The 24,041-nt window shown below is 45.0% G+C and overlaps 1 protein-coding gene across 44 annotated transcripts in view; it reads right to left on the bottom strand.

Annotated features, from left to right (window-relative positions):
• The window catches only part of CLASP2 (cytoplasmic linker associated protein 2), a 130,446-nt gene that overhangs the window by 58,614 nt on the left and 47,791 nt on the right, over window positions 1-24,041 (bottom strand). For all 44 annotated transcript variants that reach the window (XM_088653614.1, XM_088653621.1, XM_088653620.1 and 41 more), the window contains 5 exons: window positions 21,155-21,301; window positions 16,048-16,127; window positions 3,453-3,545; window positions 3,170-3,315; window positions 355-490 (listed from right to left, as the gene is read on the bottom strand). In XM_088653614.1, the coding sequence (XP_088509740.1) occupies window positions 355-490; window positions 3,170-3,315; window positions 3,453-3,545; window positions 16,048-16,127; window positions 21,155-21,301 (602 nt within the window). The remainder of the gene's footprint in view (window positions 1-354; window positions 491-3,169; window positions 3,316-3,452; window positions 3,546-16,047; window positions 16,128-21,154; window positions 21,302-24,041) is intronic.

The following is a 24,041-nucleotide window of genomic DNA, read 5'->3' as shown; positions in this document are numbered from 1 at the left end:
GAGCATGGCCATGGAAGGGCTGCGCCAGCTTCCCACACCTGGCAGCCCAACCGGCCGACGCATCCCGGCAAAGGGAGGCGGCTGATCAGGCCTGGAGAGAGAGTGCAAAACAACCAGCCACTGTGAATGGCCACTTGATTGTTTGGGGGGTGGGTGGGCGGGAGATGCCCCCCTCAGTACTACCCGTGTATAAGACGAGCCTAAAATGTGAACCTCATTTTTGGGTCAAAAAAAGCTTGATTTATACACGGAAAAATATGGTACGTACTTATAGCCTTACTCGCCCATAGTTAATATATGTTAAAATGCCCAATACAGAAGTGGACTTTAAAAATAACATTGGCGCATACTTACACGAATGATAAATCTAATGGCTGCACACCCAGAAGTAGCCATAACTTTGGCGCTATTAGGAACCAGATTAAACAGAGTAGGCACAATGGATTCTGCGCCATGATCAAACTTGTTTCCCAGAACTGTTGAAAGATGGCTGGAAGGAATTGAGTAAGATTAGTTATCAAAACTAATTCAGCACCGATGACATGAACTGTAATTACTCTTTGTAAAAAAAACAAAAAAACAAAAACCTTTTCCCAACATGTTCCCAACTTTGCATGTTACATTTAACATAGACCATAAACATGCCTGGCTGGACCAGAACTTCAGTTTAATCCAGCTTTCAATGTTTAATTTCAATCAGCCAGATAGAAGCCAGTCTTAAGACTGACATGTCCTCCCATTTGTCTCCCACAAATGTTTTTAAAGATGAACCACCCAGGTCCCTATGGCAAATCTGAAAACACAAACCCCATGCTAGCCCCCCTGAACCACACTCCTAGACAGGAAAGCCATTCGTCTTGTGATTCATTTGAACCAGCTGACTAATTGGATAGTTCATTATGCACCTCACCATGGCAGACCAATAAATGTACATGGGAACTACTGTCACAGTCACTATCATTTCTCCCAGCTAATCATGCATAAGGGTAGAAGTATCTTCAGCAGATGGCAATTATACAAGTGTCTTGTCCTTTCATTTCATTTAAGAGATGCAATGAAAATCAGAAGAATAGTTATAATATAATAGCCTATTACAGGAAGCTATCATTTCCCCACCACAACACACACATTTTCCTGGAATCCAGCCCCATGTAAAGCACTGCATTTATCCCAGTGGAGAGGAATCTCTGGCCTGTGGCTGTTAGGCCAACCAGCCCCCCCACCCCCAAATTTGGCCTGCGAGGATGGCTGAGCCAAACCACGCCTACCTTTGCAGCCACAACTTGGGATTCAGTGCTGTCTGAATTCAGTGCCTGACCCTGTTCCACTGCTTTCAGCAGCCACCGGATTCACTCAGTAACTCCCAATCTTGCCCAAGTGTATCTGCCCCCTTCCAAAACAGTGACGTGAGAAAATTCAAAAGGAAGAAATGGGGGCACACTCCAAGGGTGCTCCTGACTTCTTCCTTTGCAAAGGAAGAAATGGGCTTGAATTCGAATTGGGCTCAAAAGGAAGAACTGGGAGCAGAGTGTGTCCCTGATTCAACCATCTGACATATAACACCAGGGAATCGATAGGCAAGCAGACAGTTCCTCCTCCCATCTCGATCAAAATGTCCTGCAGTTCCCCACCCGATTTAGTCGTATGAAATTTTCCTCACTCTTTTTTATCCGTTTAAAAACCCCTAGGACTAATATGGATGTACTATAGAACCATACTTTGGTCATCCGGCTGCAGGATCCTGCACAATATCCTCTCCCAAATGAAGGCAGGGAATTGCTTGCAATTCTAAAGTCTACTCCAGTTCCTTTAACCACAATTCTAGGGGATCCATCACCCTCCAAGAACCAAATCCTACAAACATGTTAATATTCCTCATGCAGATTTATGTATTCATTCAGGTGCTTTTAAGAACAAAGCACGAGTGCAGTTCATACAAAGAGGCAACTTTTTTGGCAATCTGTTCATCTTATCTAAAAGGTAAAGGGACCCCAGACTATTAAGTCCAGTCGCGGACGACTCTGGTGTTGAGGAGCTCATCTTGCTTTATTGGCCGAGGGAGTCGGCGTTTGTCCACAGACAACTGTCCAGGTCATGTGGCCAGCATAACTAAGCCACTTCTGGTGAACCAGAGCAGCGCACGGAAACATCTTATCTAGATGGTACTAAATTTTAAATATTTTAGGTAACAGTGGGGGGTGCCACGGCAGCCACAAATTATGCAATTTGTACTTAGGTACTTGACCATAAACAGTGTGTAAGAGGCCACAGAAACCCATAAAAACTCCTCCTCCTTCTCACTACCACCGTGCATGCCTACTTTTCTTTCTGTGCTCACCACACACACATGCACGTGTGTGTGTGTGTGTGTGTGTGTAGGGAGAGAGAGAGATTGACTGTAGTAGTAGAACCTCTAACTGGTTTACAAGAAATAATGACTGTCATGCTTCTTTATAATAATGTGCATGCTCACATGCTTGCAGTCACTAAGCGCAACTGATACATGAGATGTAGCCCAGAGGGTCTTGCTAAGGGGTGGGGTCACAGCAACGGCATTTGTATTACTTTAAGAAATCTCTTTAAATAATGAGCTTCTCTTACAAAATGCTTTCCACAATGTTTTTGCCACAAGAGTTGCAAACATAAAATTGAAAGTGTGATTGATGTGAATGTATCAAATGCTTTAAAATAGAAAGCAAATCAAGTCTTATTATCAGCTCATGATTTTGAACATTTAAGATTAGAAATAGCAGGGTGACCTTTGTTTGCAGTTATTATCACTGCAGGGCATACCACAATAATTCTACTTTGGATGATCTAATGCATATTAATATTCTGCAAAATGAATGCCTTTCTGCAGCATTGTTTATGCCTATTCTTAAACATTATATCCCTTTAATACGAGATCTGCTCTAGCAGGAAACTAATATGAGAACTACCACACTTCCAAAGTAACAAAGGGCATGCAGATGCGTAATGTGTCCTGCAGTTGTGTTCTAAACTCTTATTTGTGTTTTATATAAGTTATGTTACTTATCATAATTATGCAGATAAGCAAAGCAATGCAACATTTCTACTGTATTTCCAATAAGGACTTCACTATTCAACTGACTAAACCACAGCCAAGTACTGTAGTTCTGTATTATCAGTTTCCTTAGGAGATACTTACGCTACTGTAATGCATGCTTCTCTAACCACTTGTGATCTGAGATCTTTAGCTGATAATTTAAATGCTCCATCCAACAGCCGTAAATGCTGGAAAAATCCATCATACTGAGCAGCTCCAGCAACAAGTAATGACCGGACCTTCTTGAGCTGGGGGTGGAGAGTGGGATTAAAGGGGGGGGGGAGAATTGGTATATTATCATTTCTGATTCCAGATAGATAAATTTGACAATAAGATACTGCTTGAGTCAAATAAATATGTACAATGTAATATTAAAAAGATATACCGCACTGGCTCGTTGATCCCAATCATGTTTATCATCTGACAAGATTTCTCTGATTTTATTTAGCGTCTCTTCAAGTTCACGACTAGAATAAATCTGTAAAGAAAAGATGATGAGACTAAGACTGGGTTTTGCAGAACTCAAGTAATCAAGCCAAGCAGCATTCTAGAATGGTGGCAACCCTCCACTCTATGGGAGCGTTAAGGATAAGAGGGATAAGAATTAGCCCATAACTGGTTATTGTTTATGTTTCTGATGGGCAAAGTCCCTTTCCACTGCAATCCTGTCAGATGTGGTTTCATTTGCTGTTTGGCAGTACAAAGTAGGCATAGTATTGCCGGTGAGAAACATTAAAGTGCTCAAACTTCTTTTTAAAAAAATAAATCATCAGCATGTTTTGGATCCAAAATTTTAGCTGTCTACTAGAAAAGTCCCCTAACTGTTCTGTTAAGTCCCTACATGCCCAAATATTAATCAATATAAAAATCCAACCGCGGAAGTGAGAGGAAGTTAATGAAAATGTTCTGTTTGATAACAAAGGAGTGCACCTATATTAATCTTAGAAAACACTATAAGGCAGACACATGAGTGCAAGCAGTCCCATATATGTAGGGCTAATATTTCATGGATGAAACTCAACATCTTGAATTTGGATCTGGGAAATGGAACCAATGCAAATGGTTATGTTAAGTCTATATTTCAGCATCCTGTTCCTCTTCTGGGAACAAACTCACTGGCACCAAATGGATGCAGATGTACTAATTCAGCCTTTATTAACAAAAGCCCAAGTAAATAATTAAGAAAATGTATACTAGGATGATAAATGGCAAGAAAAAGAAGAGAAAGAAAAAAATATGCTGGCTTCTATATACAGTGGTACCTCACAAGATGAATGCCTCGCGCAATGAAAAACTCGCTAGACGAAAGCGTCTAGCGATTCTTTGTTGCCTCGCAAGACAAAGCTTTCTATGGCCGCGTCTTGCAAGATAAATTTTTTTTTGCGGGGTTTTTTTTTTTGCCGCAAGACGGAAATTTTCGTGAGCTGGCACAACCCGCGGAACGAATTATTTTCGTCTTGCGAGGTACCACTGTATCTTTAAATAATTAATGCTATAAAACCACTTCCGCTATCACGGAGGTGGGGTTGTGGGCTTGGCCCGACAGAACTCTCGCGATGGGGGCTGAGTTTCAGCCCTCTCGCGAGGGGGGAAGCCCCGCCACGTCATAAACGGGCTGGCCAATCGGGTCAGCTGGGGCGGGGCTTCCGTCCATTTAAACCGGGGCGGGGCGGGAACGCGTCCTCTTTCGCCCCGGATCCCAGAGCTGGAAGTTCAACCTTCGGACCTCGTCGTTGGATCTCGTCGTTGGATCGAAAACTCCTCCCTCTCCATTTCCCTCTTCCACCTACCTGTTGCGCTATTCTGTGGATCATTTGCAGCGCCGTGATCGCCGGCACGAGCCCCTGGACCGCCGGGCTTCCTGGATTGCTCGATCCGACGCTGCGGCTACCTCCGCCGCTGCAGCCACCTCCGCCGCCGCAGACACCTCCGGACGCCCACTAGCACCGGCGCCTGGGCCTCCTTCTTCTCCCTGTGTGCGGGGCGCGTCTCTTCCGCAGCGGCAGCCGCCGCCCCCGCCATCGCCAGCAGGCTCCCGCAGTGCACGCCACGGACGAGCTCTCCTTCGCCGGCTTCCCTAACCCGCTGCTGCAGCCGCCGCCGACACCTTTGGCGGGCCCGGGGCTCCGTCAGCTTCCGTTTGCCGTGGTGCGCGCCGCTAGCGCTTCCTCGTCGGTGACCTCCAGGCGGTAAAGGAGAGTGCCCCAGCTGATCCTCCCTCCGCGCAGCTGGTAGCGCTCTCATCTCCGCAGCCGCTTCCGGGTCGCCGGTGATTTGAGGTCGCTCTTGATCTGAGGTCGCAGTGAGTACTCTTCATTTTTAGGAGGGTCATTTCCAGCGGGGTTTTTTTGCTCCCTTGGCGCTTAGCCCGCTCCCTTTAAAGCTATAAAGCAAATAATTCAAAGTGCCCCCTCTTCACGTGACCCGGGTGAGGCAGCTCCGGGCGCCATTTTGAGACTGGCCACGTGTCACGGCTGCGGTAGCCATCTTGCGTGGGTCATTCCCAGCGGCCGCCATTTTGAGAGTGGCCTCCTGTGCTGGCTGTGGCAACCATTTTAAGAGGGTCATTTCCAGCGGCCGCCATTTTGAGAGTGGCCTTCTGGGCTAGCTGTGGCATCCATTTTAAGAGGGTCAATTCCAGTGGCCGCCATTTTGAGAGTGGCCTTCTGTGCTAGCTGTGGCATCCATTTTAAGAGGGTCATTTCCAGCGTCCGCCATTTTGAGAGTGGCCTTGCGTGCTGCCTGCGGCTGCCATTTTAGGAAGGTCATTTTAGTAGCAGGCTTAGCAGTGCACCCCGCTGCATCCTCTTGTGCTTGTTCTGAGTCTGGCCTTAATTGGCGTGCTGCTTGGGCGGGGTTTTCATATGTCAATTGTTTGTTGACCGAAATTGCGTTTGTGCCTGATTTACCGTCGATTTATTGGCGTTGCATTTGTTTGCTTGCTCTCGACAATTGATTACTGCTCCTTGCTTCCTTCTATCGTTGAATGGCAGTTCATTGGGGCTCTTCTAGAATCTGATTGTAAAGGTTGCCTGCCTGCATTTGAGAATTTAGTTAGCATAGCATCGTTACTGGTAGTATCCTAGTTGATTTGCATAATAATTTAATATCCGAATTAATTTTAGTCATCACCGCATTATATTGTTGATTGGCGTAGGATTTGTTTAGCCTGACCGGCTTCATAGAAGGAATTTCCGATTCGTCCCTTCTCCACTCGAGTTAGCTATTGGGCACGGCGTTACTATATACCGTTGCTGCCTTTTTTGATTTAGTTCGAATCCCTTGATAACCTGCAGGGCCATGGCTGGTCGCAGCCTGCGGAACAGAGCTAAGGGTGCAGCCCCTCCAGCCGCCATTAATAACGCATCAGTGGGCCCCGCTCCGGCCTTCAACCCTGAGGCCCTCGCCCAGGTGGCTTCTAATTTGCAAAATATTTGTAATCAGCTTGGTCCTCTGTGCAGCACATTGGCCCCATTGTGTGTATCTCTCGCCTCGGCGAACCGGGCGTCGCAAAGCAGTGTTTCCAGCTCCCAGACATGTGTCGCTGAGACTCCTCCGGAAGATAGTCAGGCATCTAGCTCCTCCAATTTCTCCCTTCTTAGTTCGCAGACTAGCAGTGGGGGAGCCCCTGGCCCCTTGCTTACCAGCACGCAGCGGGATGATGGTGCCCGCCCGGGCACATCGATGTCTTTCGCGAATAATTTCTCCCTTCTCAGTTCTCAGGCCAGTAGTGGGGATGCTCTCGGCGCATCTGCCGCTTTTTTCCCTAGTCAGCGGCAGGACGCAGAGGCACGAGGGGGCACATCTGCCTCCTCCCTGCCTAACCCTCATCAGGTCCAGGCTACAGCTGCCTCCTTCATGCCTAACCCTCATCAGGTCCAGGCTACAGCGCAGCCTTCTCAACAGGCTATTGGAGCCTCCTTCATGGCTAACTCGCATCAGGTCCAGGTCTTAGCGCAGCCTTCTCAACAGGCTAGCGGAGTCTCGCAAGGTACATCGGTTTCATTCATCCATAACTCACAGCAGGTTACCAACACGCCACAGGCAGCGCAAGCAGGTGTCCAGACCCCCCACCAAGGTCCACGCGACTCCTCTCAAGACGTGGGTCGGGCCCCTCCGTCCCCCCTCCTGTCTGCTCAGTCTGTTTCAGATCACCTCAGGTCTCAGATGGTGCAGGCGCAGACGCGCCCTGGACCGCTTCAGCCGGCTGCAGGTTGGAGCTCGGCTCCAGAGGCCATCAGCTCGGGGCCTGAGCCCGCCAGTGTGGCCCCAGCCACCGAAGAGGGACATCAAGGTGGGAAGGCGAAGAAGAAGACCGACAAGCGGAAGCGCAGCAGGAAGGACGACTCCGATGATGAATCAGGTACGTCTTCCGACTCGGACGCGGACATCCCTATGGAGGATTATTGGGGGGTGGCTGAGGACCAGATGGGCCTCCCGGCCTGGGTGCATAGGAGGAGGGCTAGCTCCCATCGGAAGTCCTTTAATGGTACGCTAGAGTGCCGGGGCGGTGCTGTGGTTCCCGAAGTAAAAGTCTCCACCTGTGCGGACACTGACATAGTGCTGGGGTCCCACCTTTCAAACCGTAAGCGGGAAAAGATACTGAACGGGGACTTCATAGATGTCTTCACTCTCCTGCCCTTGTCCCACATGTTAGGGAAAGGGGAGAAGAGGAAGCAGTATGGCAGGCGCAAGTTTAGAACCCCACGCGCAGAGCGTACTTTTGACAACTGGCACGAGGGCATACATATTTGGGTGGCTGTGATTTCGGCAGCGTACCCCAAGAGGGCCATGCATTTGATGGCTTACATAGCGGATGTCAGGTTGGCCTATTCAATGGCCGGGGAGGCAGCGGCACTAAACTATGATGAAGATTTCCGTAGAAACGCCTCTCAAAACGCAAAGACTCGCTGGGACCAGAGGAATCAGCATTTCTGGAGCAACCACGTGGTCCCCTATGTCGAAAAGAAGCAGGCGGAGCCTCAAAAGTCTCTCAGGTTGGAACCCAGGAAGGACCCCCGTCGTAGGGTCTGCTGGGAATTTAACAGGGGCCTTTGTCAGAGGCCCAATTGTAAGTACGCGCATGAGTGCGACAAGTGTCTCGGACAGCACTCTGGGGTATCTTGCTTCAAGGGGAGGCAGCCCTTTCGGGGAGGAAGAGGCGGTGGCTCCAACCAGGGTTCCAGGAACCCTCAGGGAAGTGCGCAAGGATCAGCCCCTGGCCAAAATAGATACTAGCACATCGTTGACGATAGCACGCTCCCCCATAAAGCTCCCCCCCCTGCGTTCACTCCTAGATCTCTACCCCAACATCAGTGCATCTAAGTACATCTGGGACGGTTTCTCTCAAGGCTTCAGAATCCCGGTCCTTTTCCCACCTTTAACGGGCGACCCGCCCAACCAAAAGTCTCTGCGGGAGAGACCAGACATAGCAATCAAGAAAATCAATAAGGAAATAGCTGCCGGTCGGGTGGCGGGCCCCTTCGAGGCCTTACCATAGAGTCCGCTTGCCCAAGGGGGTAAGAGCCGACCTCGAGGCCTGGCTGACCTTTCTGGATCATTTCAACGGGGTGTCACTTTGGCAGGACAATCTGAGCTTGAGTTCCGATTTCCAGGTGCAGTCGGACGCAGCAGGGTCCTTGGGTTTTGGTGTTTACTTTAAGGGCAGATGGTGCGCTCAGCCTTGGCCAGCAAGCTGGCATGACTCAGACATCACACGTGACCTGACTTTCTTAGAATTTTTTCCAATAGTGGCCGCGGTGCACTTGTGGGCTGCGGAATTCAGGAACCGCCGGGTCTGCTTTAGGACCGACAACCAGGCGGTGGTCAGCGTCCTTTCGCGACAATCATCCCGTTCCACCAGGGTTTCCGCCCTTCTGCGGGCTTTTGTGCTGCGCAGCCTAGAATTAAACATGCAATTCACAGCAAAGTTCGTTCCAGGGGTAAATAACGATATCGCGGATGCATTATCTCGTTTCCAGATGGACCGCTTCCGCTCGCTGGCACCGGAGGCACAGCAGTGGCCAGAGCCGTTCCCGGAGTCCCTATGGAGCCTTGGGAGCGAGAAATCTTGAAGGGAGTATTTGCATCAGTTGCCCCCTCCACGTTTAACTCTTATAAGCGCGCGTGGAACGAATTTTTGAGTTTCAGACTTAAGGGTCCCGTTTCCGCACCACTGGACCCCCCTTCGGAAAGGGAGGTAATGCAATATGCGGTTCACCTCAAGGAATTGGGTCGCGCAGCTAAAACACTCAATTTGCACACGGCGGCCATTTCATTCTTTTGCAAATCACTCTACTCCAGGGACCCCTGTGACAATTTCCATCTACGCAGAGCCATGGAAGGATGGCGCAGGTTGCAGCCGCCGGCTCGCGACCCAAGAAGGCCCATCACTTTCGATCTCCTGTGTCAAATTCACACCCACCTGAGTCCCCTTTGCTGGTCCGACTACGAATCCAGTCTGTTTGCAGCAGCCTTTTCTTTAGCCTTTTTCGGGGCCCTAAGGGTAGGAGAGGTAGTGTGTGAAGACCACCCCAATGGTCTCTCCCGGGGGATCAGGATGCAGGATGTGTCCTTATCCAATTCCTTAGCGGTCGTGCACATTCGCCGATCGAAAACTGACCAGCGGGGATTGGGGGCCACCATTCGCCTGCCAGCAACTGGCAGTCACGGCCCATGTCCAGTACGAGATCTAAGGCGTTTCCTTTCCCTGAGGCCGGCTGGCACTGACCCTCTGTTGGTTCACGAAGACAATTCCAAACTCACGCGTACCCAGTTCACCCGAGTTCTTCGTAAAGCTATAGCAGCATGTGGCCTGGAACCCAGCCATTTCTCGGCCCACTCCTTTCGTATTGGAGCAGCTACCTCCGCTATGCACATGGGTTTGTCGTCCGAAAGGATTCAGGACCTGGGGAGGTGGAAATCGAATGCTTACAAGGGATACCTGCGCCCCACCCCTTAGCCCTCTCCCCGACTGATCCCCGCCTGTCATCTTCTTCTTTCAGGTGGGCACTCCATCTCGGTGTGGATAGCGGGTCACAGCATCGTCCATTGGGCCCAGAAAAGGGCAGTCGAAACGGGTCTGGGGAACGGTCTCAGCCTCCCAGAAAATGTGAAAGTCTCATGGATTTCCCGGAGGGGAATGCGATGGAGCGAACTCTTGCCAGCTGTCCAGGCCAGGGCTGCTTCAGTTGGGCCCCCCCACGCGCTGGTCATACAGCTGGGGGAGAATGATTTGGCGTACAGGAACGCCGTGGATTTGAAATTAAGCATCTTTGAGGACTTTGATAAGTTGCTGGCTTCTTTCCCTGGGATGACGCTGCTGTGGTCCTGCCTTTTGCAGAGACGTGTTTGGCGTGACGGGCACTGCCCTAAAGCTTTGAACAAATCCAGGAGGCTTCTGAATTCGTTTGTGATGCGCAGGGTGCTGGACCTTAACGGTCAGATAATCGCTCACCCGGAATTGACACGCACTGAAGCAGCCCTTTATCGCGAAGATGGGGTTCATTTATCACCACGGGGGAACGATATTTGGTTGGGGGACCTAGTCAGGGGGTTAGAGCATTGGTTGCGGGTGTGAGGGTATTGGCGGCGAGCCTTTGGGGCTCGATTGGCGGTTAGGCATTGGAAATTTGCATAAGAGAAATGGGGGGGCAGATTGCGTCATCCTCTGCCCGCGATTTGGAGATTTAACCCCGTTAAAGGGGTTCCGGGGGCGGTTGCTTTGTCCTGGGCCTACGGAGGTCAGGGCCTGATGGCACCCCCCAACGGTGGCCACAGGAGGTGTCTCAGTAGATTTACATCACTGGGCTCCTTTCTGGTGGTTAATTTCTCCCAGACTGTAACACACGGGTTACAGTCAGATATAGTCGGTTAGGTTCCAATGCCTAAGCCAATACCGCTCAACATCCGAAACCAATAAAGTTGTGGCCTTTCCGCCCACTTAAATTTATTCACTGTGTCCTGTGTTTCATTTCCTTGGGAGGGAGGGACATTGCTACACAAAACCACTTCCGCTATCACGGAGGTGGGGTTGTGGGCTTGGCCCGACAGAACTCTCGCGATGGGGGCTGAGTTTCAGCCCTCTCGCGAGGGGGGAAGCCCCGCCACGTCATAAACGGGCTGGCCAATCGGGTCAGCTGGGGCGGGGCTTCCGTCCATTTAAACCGGGGCGGGGCGGGAACGCGTCCTCTTTCGCCCCGGATCCCAGAGCTGGAAGTTCACCCACCCTCCCACCCTTTAGGCTAGGCAGGTCAGGCAGGTTAGGCCGACGCTGCTGTGGACCTCGGTCGGTCGCCTCGGTTGGCCGGGGGGCCGGGTAGGACTTTTTCCACTTGGGCTAGCCAAACTGGTTTTTTCGCCTACCTCATGGCAATTCGTCACAACTTGGTTTTGCGGTTAGGCATTGGAAATTTGCATAAGAGAAATGGGGGGGCAGATTGCGTCATCCTCTGCCCGCGATTTGGAGATTTAACCCCGTTAAAGGGGTTCCGGGGGCGGTTGCTTTGTCCTGGGCCTACGGAGGTCAGGGCCTGATGGCACCCCCCAACGGTGGCCACAGGAGGTGTCTCAGTAGATTTACATCACTGGGCTCCTTTCTGGTGGTTAATTTCTCCCAGACTGTAACACACGGGTTACAGTCAGATATAGTCGGTTAGGTTCCAATGCCTAAGCCAATACCGCTCAACATCCGAAACCAATAAAGTTGTGGCCTTTCCGCCCACTTAAATTTATTCACTGTGTCCTGTGTTTCATTTCCTTGGGAGGGAGGGACATTGCTACACAAATTAACGTTGCATATATTGCAGGCAGCCAACAGAGGGCAACAGAATACAACAAGAGCTTGTCCTACTCACAAAGGAATTAAAAACCATTAAAACACTGAATTAATTGACAGCAACTATAAAAAGCACAATGTTTGGAAAGTTCACTGAACACTGCATATGAATTTTTATTCTCACCATAAAGTCTGGGGTTTTTCAGGTAAAAGAATTCCTGGCCTCTACTGATAAGGGTGGCTCTAACTTAAATTTCATTCAGTCTATTATTTTCTGTCTAAATTTCTGAAAAAAAGTTCAAGTTATGGTATGTCCTTTGATTGGGATACTCCTTATTTTGTCAAAACCACAGCCTATATTCCACAGAGTCAGGGATAGTCCACAATTTCCCCACCTAATTGTTATTATGGAGAAAATGCAACAAAAAATACAAAATCTGTCACTGAGACCCTGCCCTTCCCCTTGATGCTGACCTTGAGCTGTTGCTCAGCAACTTTCCTCTAATACAAATCACTCATAGTAATAGTAATAGTAGTAGTAGTAGTAGTAGTAGTAGTAGTAATAATAATAATAATAGTAATTTATTTATACTCCCACCCATCTGGCTGGGTTTCCTCAGCTACTCTGGGTAGCTTCCAACTACATTAAAAATACATTAAAATACCAGTCATTAAAAACTTCCCTAAAAAGGGCTGCCTTCAGATGTCTTCTAAACATCAGATAGTTGTTTATCTCTTTGACATCTGATGGGAGGGCCTGTGAAAGCCAACACCGAGAAGGCCCTCTGCCTGGTTCCCTGTAACTTGGCTTTTAGTTGTCTACTAGAAATTTTTAGTTGTCTACTAGAAAAGTTCCCTAACTGTTCTGTCAAGTCCCTACATGCCCAAATATTAATCAATATAAAAATCCAACCGCAGAAGTGAGAGGAAGTTAATTAAAATGTTCTGTTTGATAACAAAGGAGTGCACCTATATTAATCTTATTAATCTTCCCTGTAACTTGGCTTTTCTCAGTGAGGGAACCACCAGAAGGCCCTCAGCGCTGGACCTCAGTGTCCGGGGTTAACAATGGGGGTGGAGATGCTCCTTCAGATATACTGGGCCAAGGCCGTTTAGGGCTTTAAAGGTCAGCACCAACACTTTGAATTGTGCTCGGAAACGTACTGGGAGCCAATGTAGGTCTTTCAGTGTAGGTGTTATGTGGTCTCAGCAGCCGCTTCCAGTCACCAATCTGGCTGCCGCATTCTGGATTAGTTGTAGTTTCTGGGTCACCTTCAAAGGACTACTACATTGCAGTAGTCCAAGCGGGAGATAACTAGAGCATGCACCACTCTGGAGAGACATTCCGCAGGCAAGTAGGGTCTCAGCCTGCGTACCAGATGGAGCTGCGTACCAGATGGAGCTGCACACAGAATTGACTTGTGCCTTCATGGACAGCTATGAGTCCAACTCACAAGTTATGTAGGGGTTACGTTCCGGGGATGGCGCATAAAGTTGAAATCACATATAGTCAAACTGCCCCTCCCTGGAACTACCCCTTCATGAGCAATCTCACATTCCAGAGCCGATGCACCAGGAAACCATTAAATAATTCAATTCACACCTGGAAATGGCAGGAGAAAGCTGGAGAATGAGCCCTCGTGGTTCATGGGGAGACCCTCCTTGGAGCCCAAAGATGAGGTCAGTGAGGGCGGAGGAAGCTCCAAAGAGACCAGAGGCACAGCGGGGCTTTGCTTACACTGCTCATCCTCCCCGCCTAACAGCTAATGTGCTCTGTAGCGAAGCAGCCGCCACCGCTTTCCTGCATGTCCTGTAGCCTCCTGCTGGCCATAGCTTCCATTCTAGTTGTGGGTATTTTGGGATACAGAATTTTTGGTATGATTGAAGGGAGAGCAGCACAGAGGGTGTTTATAGGGTGATCTCCACTTTACACAATTTCACTTAGGTGCGCAGCAGCCCGGGACGTAACCTCCGTGTAAGTGGGGAGTTTGCCTGTATTTCTTCTCAACGCATATTTTAGAAATGTCAGTCTTACTACAATAGTACTATAATAACAGGAAGTGCTTGCTAAAATGGTTTGCTTTACTGTGTTCTAATTGAACAGGAAGGACTTCTGTATCCATACGAGAAATGTTTATAGAAGTCACACTGCAATGACCATCAATACAGTTTAAGCTTTAATTTCACACCATTTACACAAACAGTTTAGAGCTAGTGAAAATCAATTTTGATGTAGTTAAACAAAAAGGCCTGGGTATACTGGATTGTTGTTGGTGAAACTCTTGAGGCCACACTGAGCCAAACAATTTATCAGAAATAACAGAACTTGGCTAAAATGACTGTATGTTTGTTATAGATAAGAACCATTAAGATTCCAAAACAATGTAGTGTAATTTCATCAGATCGTCTCCTGTTGCAGAGAGAATCCTAAAACATGGCTGAAGCATATGCTGTCTCCAGCATGGTCTGTGCTTAGTTGTTTGCTCCTCACTTTGCCTCTGCCCCACCCCTGTCTAACAATTCCTACATGCTGTATTATATCTATTCTATTGTCCTAATGAAGTATGCGTAGAATTATTATAGACTGATGAAACACACTATGCATAATGTTTTGACTGTAGGAATTTAGATTTGTGAGTGTCACAAATGCACTCTCTCAGAAGGATGCTGAGCAGAGAAACAATGAAAGCTCCTGTTTTATCACATAAGATGCCTTGTCTCAATGCTGCTAGGACACCTATGACCGAAACAGAATTTAAGGATTATTTTGTTGGGCTGTTTCCCCTCCCCCAGGTGTGTGTGTGTGTGTGTGTGTGTGTGTGTGTGTGTGCGTGCAAGTCACCTGCTTGCCTCCATTTAAAAAGCATATAGTAGAACCTCTACTTATAGACAAAATCTATTCCAGAGGTCTGTCCGCTGGTTGAAATGGGACGCTAGAAGAGGCGTCTTGTGCATGTGTACATTCGGCAGTAGCACGCTTCTGCGCATGCACGCTGATGGCAGAAGCCACTTCTGCGCATGTCCAAATCACGGCAAACCCGGTGTTTACTTCCGGGTTTGCCGCGGACGCAACATGGAATGTTCGCGAGACGAGGCGTATGTAAGTCGAGGTTCCACTGTAATTGCTTTTCAAATTTGCTCTCAGAATATACTACAGTGGTACCTCGGTTTATGAACACAATTGGTTCCGGAAATCTGTTCATAAACTGAAGCGTTCATAAACTGAAGCGAACTTTCCCATTGAAAGTAATGGAAAGTGGATTAATCCGTTCCAGACAGTCCGCGGAGTACTTAAACTGAAACGTTCATAAACTGAAGCAAACTTTCCCATTGAAAGTAATGGAAAGTGGATTAATCCGTTCCAGACGGGTCTGCGGAGTACTTAAACTGAAATGTTCATAAACTGAAGCATGGGTGTAATTGGTTCCGGAAGTCTGTTCAGAAACTGAAGCGTTCATAAACTGAAGCGAACTTTCCCATTGATAGTAATGGAAAATGAATTAATCCGTTCCAGATGGGTCCGCGGCGTTCATAAACCGAAAATTCATAAACCGAGGTGTTCATAAACCGAGGTTCCACTGTAACACATTTTGCTTAGTCTGGCACTTAGGAATATACCTTGATGGTTCAACACTACAACCACGTAATTTTATAATAGAGTAAGTGAAATCTCAGTTAATACATTATTTACAGGGAAATAAGCTGCAACGGCCTTGATCACTACATTGTCCAATGCCCAGCTCAAGACAGACTCCTCCACAATATGTATTTAAGCCACTTAGGATTAATCCACTTTACCATAGCTGTCGTATGCCACAAGCAGATGTGGTCAGAGTCTTATCCTACAGATTCCTGACCAATAAAACTCTCTCAAGCCACACAAGATAGTTCATGCAAGTAAGCTAAACTGCACCCTTCACTCTCATCCCACTCAATCTGATATGGAAGATTATTCCCAAATATATTTATAATTTAAAACCTGAGTGTGAGAATTTAACTCAGCTACCAGACCTCCCCCCCCCAAAAAAACCATACATTCAAACCCTTTTAGCACACCTTTCCTCGAGTTCAAGGCAGCCCATGGAACTCAGTAAACATTCAGTTATTAAAAGAGGAGAGTTGTGCTGTGAAAAGCAAATTTGCAAAAAAATTGAAGTGCTCCCAAACTGAAATCTTACCATGAACAAAACAGACTTCACCTTACCTGTACAGTAGGAACATCTGTAAATGCCTTTATAAAATCATCTTCATCAACAGCACCAGCTCCTCCTTCCTTGGTGGTGCCTGTAAGTGATAAGACCACAATTATATGTATTTATGTAAATGTTTGCTTGTATGTCTGCTTGCTATATTTAATAAAGCTTTGGTCTAATAAAAACAAAAACATGTATTTCACCTGGGATTCTAAACCACTGTTAAGAAACAATCGGACAGATTAAAATACTGGTTTTATTATGTAAGATACAATTTAAAATGCTTGAACTACCACAGGGTACTGCTGAATAATTACAAGAATGCCAACCTTCCCTGCCAGGGCAACAAATTCTGTACCAAGAAAACCTGAATTCTGTCACCCATATAATTATGTAGATTTGCATGGTTTGCATAATTTATTCTGCTTCTCAGGGGTGGGCAAAAATGATGACAACAACTGTGGCTCTCCCATGCTCAAAGGTCAAAAAAAAACAAAAAACCACAAGGTCTGGTATCTCCAACCATAACACACAAGGGATAAAAGCTGGAATCACTGGCAAGACAGACTGGAAGACAAAGACAAAGAAAAGTGGGGTGAGAATATACTATAAAGAGCAAAAGGATTATTGTGCTTCTTAATGTGGTGCAAGGTTCATCAATTAATACCAATGAAGTGAATTAAGCAGCAGTGATTAGGATGAAACTAAGCCAGGAGGAAGACTGCCTCCAGCCCAAGAAAGTGGTGCTCTATATAAACAGAGAAGTTAAGAGGGGTCAAAATTAGAAATTTAGCTGCATGGATGAAAAAAAAAGATTTATGTCAGAGACTGAGAATTTACAAGATTGAGCTTGCCCCAAATATGTTTTCCATTTTCAGCATTTAGAAGCATTACACACAGCTGGCTTTACCAATTGCAACAAGTGGCTCAAAGAGGCTTTCCCCCAATGAACAATGAAACAGTGCTGTGTTCGCAAGAACATATATTGGCTCAGCAAGCTGCTATGAACAAGCCTTTGGGCTGCACATTCGTTCCTTGATTCTCATGTGTGAGCATGGAACCAGGAAGTCTTCCATTAACAAAATTTCCCATTTCATCTAAATTGGGAAACTATGGTTAACAGCTTTATGACAATTCAGAATATAAACCAACTTCTAACCATGTCTTAATATTTATGACAGTGTTTTAAAACTATGTTCCAGTGGTTCTTGAGAACTTTATTAGCAACTCCACAATAAAGTAATGTGTAATAGTGACCAGACCTACCCAAATAATAGTTTGTCCACTACTACTAGTATTGTAGTGTGGAATCACAAGAGAGCACTCTGTGACAGTACACATGACCACTGTGTTCATGTGACACAAAAGCTCACGTGAGATAATGGTAATGCCTGACATGAGCTAAATGATCTTCATGAATCAAGTGTGTATTCCTCAAAAGTGTATAGGGTTCCATGTGAAATGTTCAAGAAGTTCTTGGAGAACAAGTTAATTTAGGCAGTTCCCTGAAGGCAGAAAGTCTGAAAGCAAACGGATACTGTAGCAGTCTGCAGAAATAAATAAGCAACATTTGGAGGAATCCATATTATTGTTGTTGTTATTAAGAGGAATGAAAACTGACACTTGCACTGGGCTAAAAGTATTGTAAACTAATACGACAGCACAGGCCTTAAAATGCAAAGCCTGCAATATAAAAGGTTAGACAACTAAAATGTGTTAGTTTCAAGCTTAGGAAAGCAAATGCTTTAACTAATTCTGTATATTAAAATGCCACTTGACATATCTTTAGGCAACTCATTAAACTTATTAGACAACATGTTTGTGACCTACTAGGTGAAATATAACTTTGCATGTAAATAAAAATAGCAATGTTCTTTTCACACTTGAGTGCATACACCTTTGCTACAGGGCGACTTATAGCAAATGTTTAAATTAGAATAATGTAAGATATATGTGATCTGGCTCACACAACATGCTAAGCCAAATTGATTCTATATTCCCATGCCCACATTTATGTTTTATCTGTATCAGATTAGAAATAGTTACCACCTGAGTTTACATAGGCAAGGTGGCTCACATGTCAAACTAAAAAAATTGTCTGTGCCAGTGTGAACAAGCAGCTCAAATACTCTCATAGCACTCCAATCCTGCTGCAAAATTAGTCAGAGCCTGGCTTGCCATGTCCCCCAAACCCAGGTTCAAGTTTTATTTCCTCCAAATAAACCACAAATCATAGCAAGTTTGTCATGGTTGTTTGTTAGGAACAAGCCAATCTAGGTTTGGAAGACACAACAAGACACGTTCTAGGGTTTCCTCCCCAGTTTGTAGCGCAGCAGCAGGGGAGGAATACTGCAGGAACTTCTGCTATGGTTTAATGTGACATGAGAAATGAAGCCATGGGTGGTGTCATATAACTAGTGTAGCTGTCAAATGTGTGTGTCACCAAACATATGCCATATCAGGTATTTTGAATACATGTTTTTGTTGTATTTGAGGTCTCTGGATTCACCAACTTTTGAGAGAAGAGAATTACCATACTTTTCTGTGTATAAGACGAGGTTTTTTCTTCTTCTCTAAAATAAGGTTAAAATCGGGAGTGTCTTATACACGGATGGTGCATATTTGGGACGGGGGATTGGTTGCAGCTGCGAACATGAGCTTGTTAGCAGTGATTGGGTGGGTGATTAGTGGCTGCTGCAAGGGCTGCTTAGGATTGACTGTTGGTGTGGCAATTGTGTGGCTGATTGGTGGCTGCGTCAATGGCTGTTGCGGATTGACTGCCGCTGCGGCAATTATGTGTGCAATTGGCGGCTGCTGGTGGGGAGCGAGCAGACGCTTGTTTTCTTCTGTGGTGCGTGCGATTGGCAGCATCGGGTGAGTGATCTTGGGGGGCATTCCCCTCCAAAAAAAGCACAACAACTCTGGGCCATCTGCCCCCATTTTCTCAATTTGGGGTCCCCAAAAGTAGGGGGCATCTTATACACGGGGGCATCTTATACATGGAAACATACGGTATACTCCTGAGCATATACAGATTAAAAATTAGTTTTTAGACACAATTTTTGTCATGCCTTTTATTAAAACTTTTGGGGGGGTCTCGCGGTTTTCAGAAGTCAAATGTCCGCAATGGGCTTCTGCTTGAGTGCAAGAAGCTCTTGCAGCCAATTGGAAGCTGCATCTTGGCTGTCAAATGTTTCAGAAGCCGAACGGGCTTACAGAATGGATTATGTTCGACAACCGAGGTGTGAATGTATATAGTCCCGATTTTCATTGAGGAGAAGGGAAATTGAGATACTTGTTTCCACGTTGGTGGAAAGGAGTTGCAGGCAAGACAGCTTTCCACCAATGGCAAAATGTTTCAACACACTAATGAACATTCACATCCAATTTTGATTATTACCACTTTGAGCTAACACCAGAAAGAAGCCCGAGAACTATGTTACTCACGCCACAGAAAGACTGCTCATGTACCAGTGCATTTTGGCATACCTATTTTGGTTAAACAACTGTGCCAACCCAAGTTGCACATGTATGTTTTAAAGTTATTGTTTTCTTTGCCAGGGTTATGCATTACAGAAAAATGAGTTTACTCTACTACACAAAGTAGAGGTGAACTGTTTTTACATCACACGTATAAAAAACCAGGGAAATCTTGAATGAAGGTTCTATGGGTTTGGTTTTTGCTGAAACATCTAGTATCTATAAATCCAAATCTTAAAAAAAGAATTTCAGAGGAAATTATAATAAAGAATAATTCAAACAAAACCTAGAGTAAAATGCTTAGAATTTACCAAAAAGTGAACTCAGATCCTTTGTATACAAGGGTTTGCATTTCACCCAGCATCCAATGCACACCTGTTGTGATATACAGAATTATACAGGACAAGGTAACTTTTTTTTTTTTACAACTCTTATGTTTAACTCCCTGTCCAGGGTTGCAGCATTCGTGCCCTACATCAGTGGTTCCCCAAGGGTGTGGTGTGCCAGGAGAGGAAGGCAAGCGTGGTGAGAAGAATCAAGGGCAATCAAAGAAATTGTTAAACATTTCAGTTTAGGGTAATGTAGTATAGCATAATATCTATTTATTTATTTGCAGAATAGGGATAGATATCTTTTCAAAAAGAGAGCAAGAACATCAAGTGATACTGAGTACAATCCTAGTTGTGTTTTCCAATAAATTTCTTATCAATAAAAAACTCAGTGTGGCATGAGCAAATTCTTATTTTGAAATATTGGTCCAGATAAGTTTCAGAACCAAAAACCCAGTTGATCTTAAAGTGCTACCCGATTCACATAGAAAACATGAGTAACAATCATTCCAGCTTTCAAAATGCAACTTCTGTAACTATTTAAAACCACACGATAAAAGTCAAAATGGAAAATATAACAACTGCATCCTAAATATAAATTCAGTGCATCAGCAGCCTGCATTAAATTTTGCCATTGTAATTTTGATTATACTTAAATGATCGCAGTAAGAGAAATGTTATTTGCTTTAGAAAGTCCTCAGTTTCCAGCCATTACATAAGAAAATAAATGTCTTCCAACTTACAATTCCTAGGGACATGCATGTGAATACATAAAACAGATTTGTCTATGAACCAAATCTGCCACACTTATACAGGAATTAATAATCGCAGCACTGTGGTGTGGTCTTCATTTCTTTTTTCTCAAATAAATGGCTTGAGTCCACTTAAGAGATTATTTTACCTATTTCTAAGTTATTATATAACAGCAGGGATGTTTCAGTATCAAGTAATGCATTAAAGCATTAGATTCATCACTATGCAATATAGGTACAGTAAATATAAAATATAAATTCAACTATCCACAAGAGTGTAAACAGCTAATGATACAATACAAAACAAGCATTTAAAAACTTCACGTTACTGGAATATCATCTACATCCACACACATGCACTAATTCATGTATGCACACACTTTGCCAAGGTTCTTCACACTTTCTAGGTCTGCAAAAAAATACTGCAGTTATGAATTAAACATTACCCTTCGAAGTTCCTCAATATGAATTATGGCTGAGACAGGGTCAGCAAAGAGAAGGCAGACAGAAAAGGGGGAATGGGGAAGAACACTCAAGGGTCAATAGTTTGGTTTTACCTCCAACCTTTGGCCCACCAGCAGAACCTGGCTTTCTTGAAGTATTTGAGGGAGTTGCAGGTTTTTTGGCTGCAGGAACCTTGAAGGCTGAGGCAGCTGAAGATGGCCTATTTCCATCCACTGACTCTTCATCATCAAAGCTTTTATCTGGAAAGGATGTTTAAAAACAAAATCATGTGTTATAATCCTTTTTAAAAAGAAAGAAGTGCCTTTTAAGCAGCATTCACTCAGAAGTTGCCAAAAATCAAAGAAAATCAATACTAATTATTACGCCCTTTGTCTTTAAAGCTGTAGACAAGTAATAAAAAGAAAAGGGGGGGGATCATTTCATTTCATATAATGGCTTTGCAAATGATGGTGGGGGGAAAACATTTTTAAAATTCTAGTATTTCAACAAGAAAAAAAATATTTTACAAGGCAAGTATTGTCCATTTCTAATTTATTGCTAACACTGAACTCTCGCAATTAAATTCATTCCCAGCATTTTAACAGAGAACAAAACCTCTGCTTTTCTACTACTCATGCTTGCAGTCTCTACTACACATCCTCCTCCCACAGTGTGTCTACTAACACTCCCTGCTTCATTTCTTCCACCCTGATTTCAGCACTTACAATCACAGATCCGTTTGCAGATCAGCCGCCTCATTCCTCTGACAGCTCTCAATGCCCCTTGCACTAAGATACTCTCACTTGCTCACATGGCCACATGGATGGAAAATCTCAGTGCTAATCAAAATATTCTGTGGAAAACTGTCAGAAAACACCATAGATCCACCACGGAGATTTGTGCCGGCATCCTTCTCTCTCTTCCCTGCACTAGGTACTGAAACAACCAATCGGCTGCAAGGTGACATCATCTCCTGGTAGCCACTGCCAGATGAAAAGGTGAAAATTCTTCACACATATACATTCATTCCCATGCGCAAACATTTGCAGCCACTGTTCTATGAGCTATTAAAAGAAATTTTAGAGGCATAATACTCTTTGAGACCTTAGGCTTAACCCCACCCTGGAAATTTCAAGGGTGTTGTCTTTTGCCTAGTAAAGTTTCCCTCCCACCTCCACATTTTTTGCTTTCATGACAGCATATTCCATTTAGCATCTCAGACTAAAAACCCAGCCTTGCACAAATCAAATGAGACAATTTTACAGCCACGGAAAAGAAAGCTGCATTTCTCTAGGACCCTGAAAACGTAAGGGAAACCCAACCTGTAGTTTCCCTCACAAACAAGATGGGCGAGGCTGACACACAGCTGCGTAAGGGAGATGCACACCCATGTCACAGACTTCCTTTCCCGGAACCTTTATTATTATTATTTTAATCTTGTCACAGATCCCTCTAATTTCTGAAAATCTTTGTTTACCCCCAGTGTACTTCTATTTTGGAAAAATAAGGCAACCTATTTGTGGAAGGCTGCATTTCCATGACATTAAAATCAATTTCTGCCCAAACTGTGATCACCTAGATTGGGAAAACATATATTAAATATCACAGGTGAAAATGTGGGTTTAGAAATACTGGCTTAGCCCCATGAACAATTTATACAGGACCATTGATCTGCTTTGCTTGCTCCACCTAGCTATGTTTCTTAATTTAAGGTTTACAAAATGCTGCACATTTTGTAAAAATAAAATTCATTTCCTTCCATTACAGTGTTATCCAACTCTGAAATTTTTGCATGCAGGGATATGTTACTATCAGAATGCAAGAGGAAGACATGAAACACATTATTCCATGAGTTTCCATGGAAACTGTACTCTGCCTTTGCACATGAACTGGAAGACAACATTTCAGTTCTCAAGACAAGAGATGGCTTTAACCCTTACGGCATGAGAATTCAGACACACTGCTGACTGTTTTAAGGATGGTGAAACCTCTGCAAGTGCAGCACAAGAAATAATGCACTAAGGATAAAACTAAACCGTAAACAATCTCATTTCTTAGAGCTAGGTATTTTCTCAACACACAATTACAAAAGTACACAGCAGAAGACGGTAGCTTTTACACAAAGCTTGTGTGAGGTATTAAGATAGCCAGTTAATCTTAACCATCTATGAACCATCACCAATCATTAAGAAAACTTCTGATCTGGATTTAGATTCTCTCTTCTATAGTTTAAGTTTCATGAACGGACGGGTTTTTTTCTCAGGAAAGTTTAAAATTTGTTACCAAAAACAATACATGATTTTTTTCTTGTAGGAGCATTATACAATAACCAGCAACACATGCTTGGGTGGTTAACATGAAGACAGCTCTGTAGCCATCTGAAATGTAGTCTGGGTTTCCTGCAAAGGGCCAGGTTATTAATTGGACTGCCTTCTCCTGTAATAGGCTGCCCAAACACCAAGACCAGGATCCAGGCTCTGCTTCAGGAGTCCCAACTTCGGAGATGAATGCCCTCCTCAGGAAGAGCTGCCTGACATCTACACTAATGTTATTTAGGTGCAAGGCACATGTGTTTTTAAAAAATAAATATCCAGGTTTTTCAAGCTCATATTGCAGTTTCATTTTATGGAGTTTCTTTTGTGCTGCTGTTGAAATTAATGGTTCTTATATTTTTAGTGGTGTTGTATGATAGCTACCTTGGTAGCTCTTGGATGGTGGAGGTGTAGGGCATAAATGGAATAAGTACTGGTAACTAAATGAGTAAATAAAATGAGCAAGTTAGGCCTCAAAAGTTATTAGTCTGCATGGGAACTAGCAGGAGGGACAGCAACAGCCCATTGCATTTCTATGCTGGGTTCAAAAGAGGCAGTCCCCCTCTTCCAGCAACCCACTTCAAATCACAGAATTGTAGAGTTGGAAGGGACCCTGTAGGGTCATCCATTCCACCCTCTAAAAATGCAAAATAAATAAATAAATAAATAAATGCAGGAATATCAACTG

Source organism: Zootoca vivipara, chromosome 11 (assembly GCF_965207765.1).
Source record: "Zootoca vivipara chromosome 11, rZooViv2.hap1.1, whole genome shotgun sequence".
In the NCBI taxonomy this organism is placed as follows: domain Eukaryota; kingdom Metazoa; phylum Chordata; class Lepidosauria; order Squamata; family Lacertidae; genus Zootoca; species Zootoca vivipara.
This window is presented reverse-complemented; position numbering and strand designations above follow the sequence as displayed.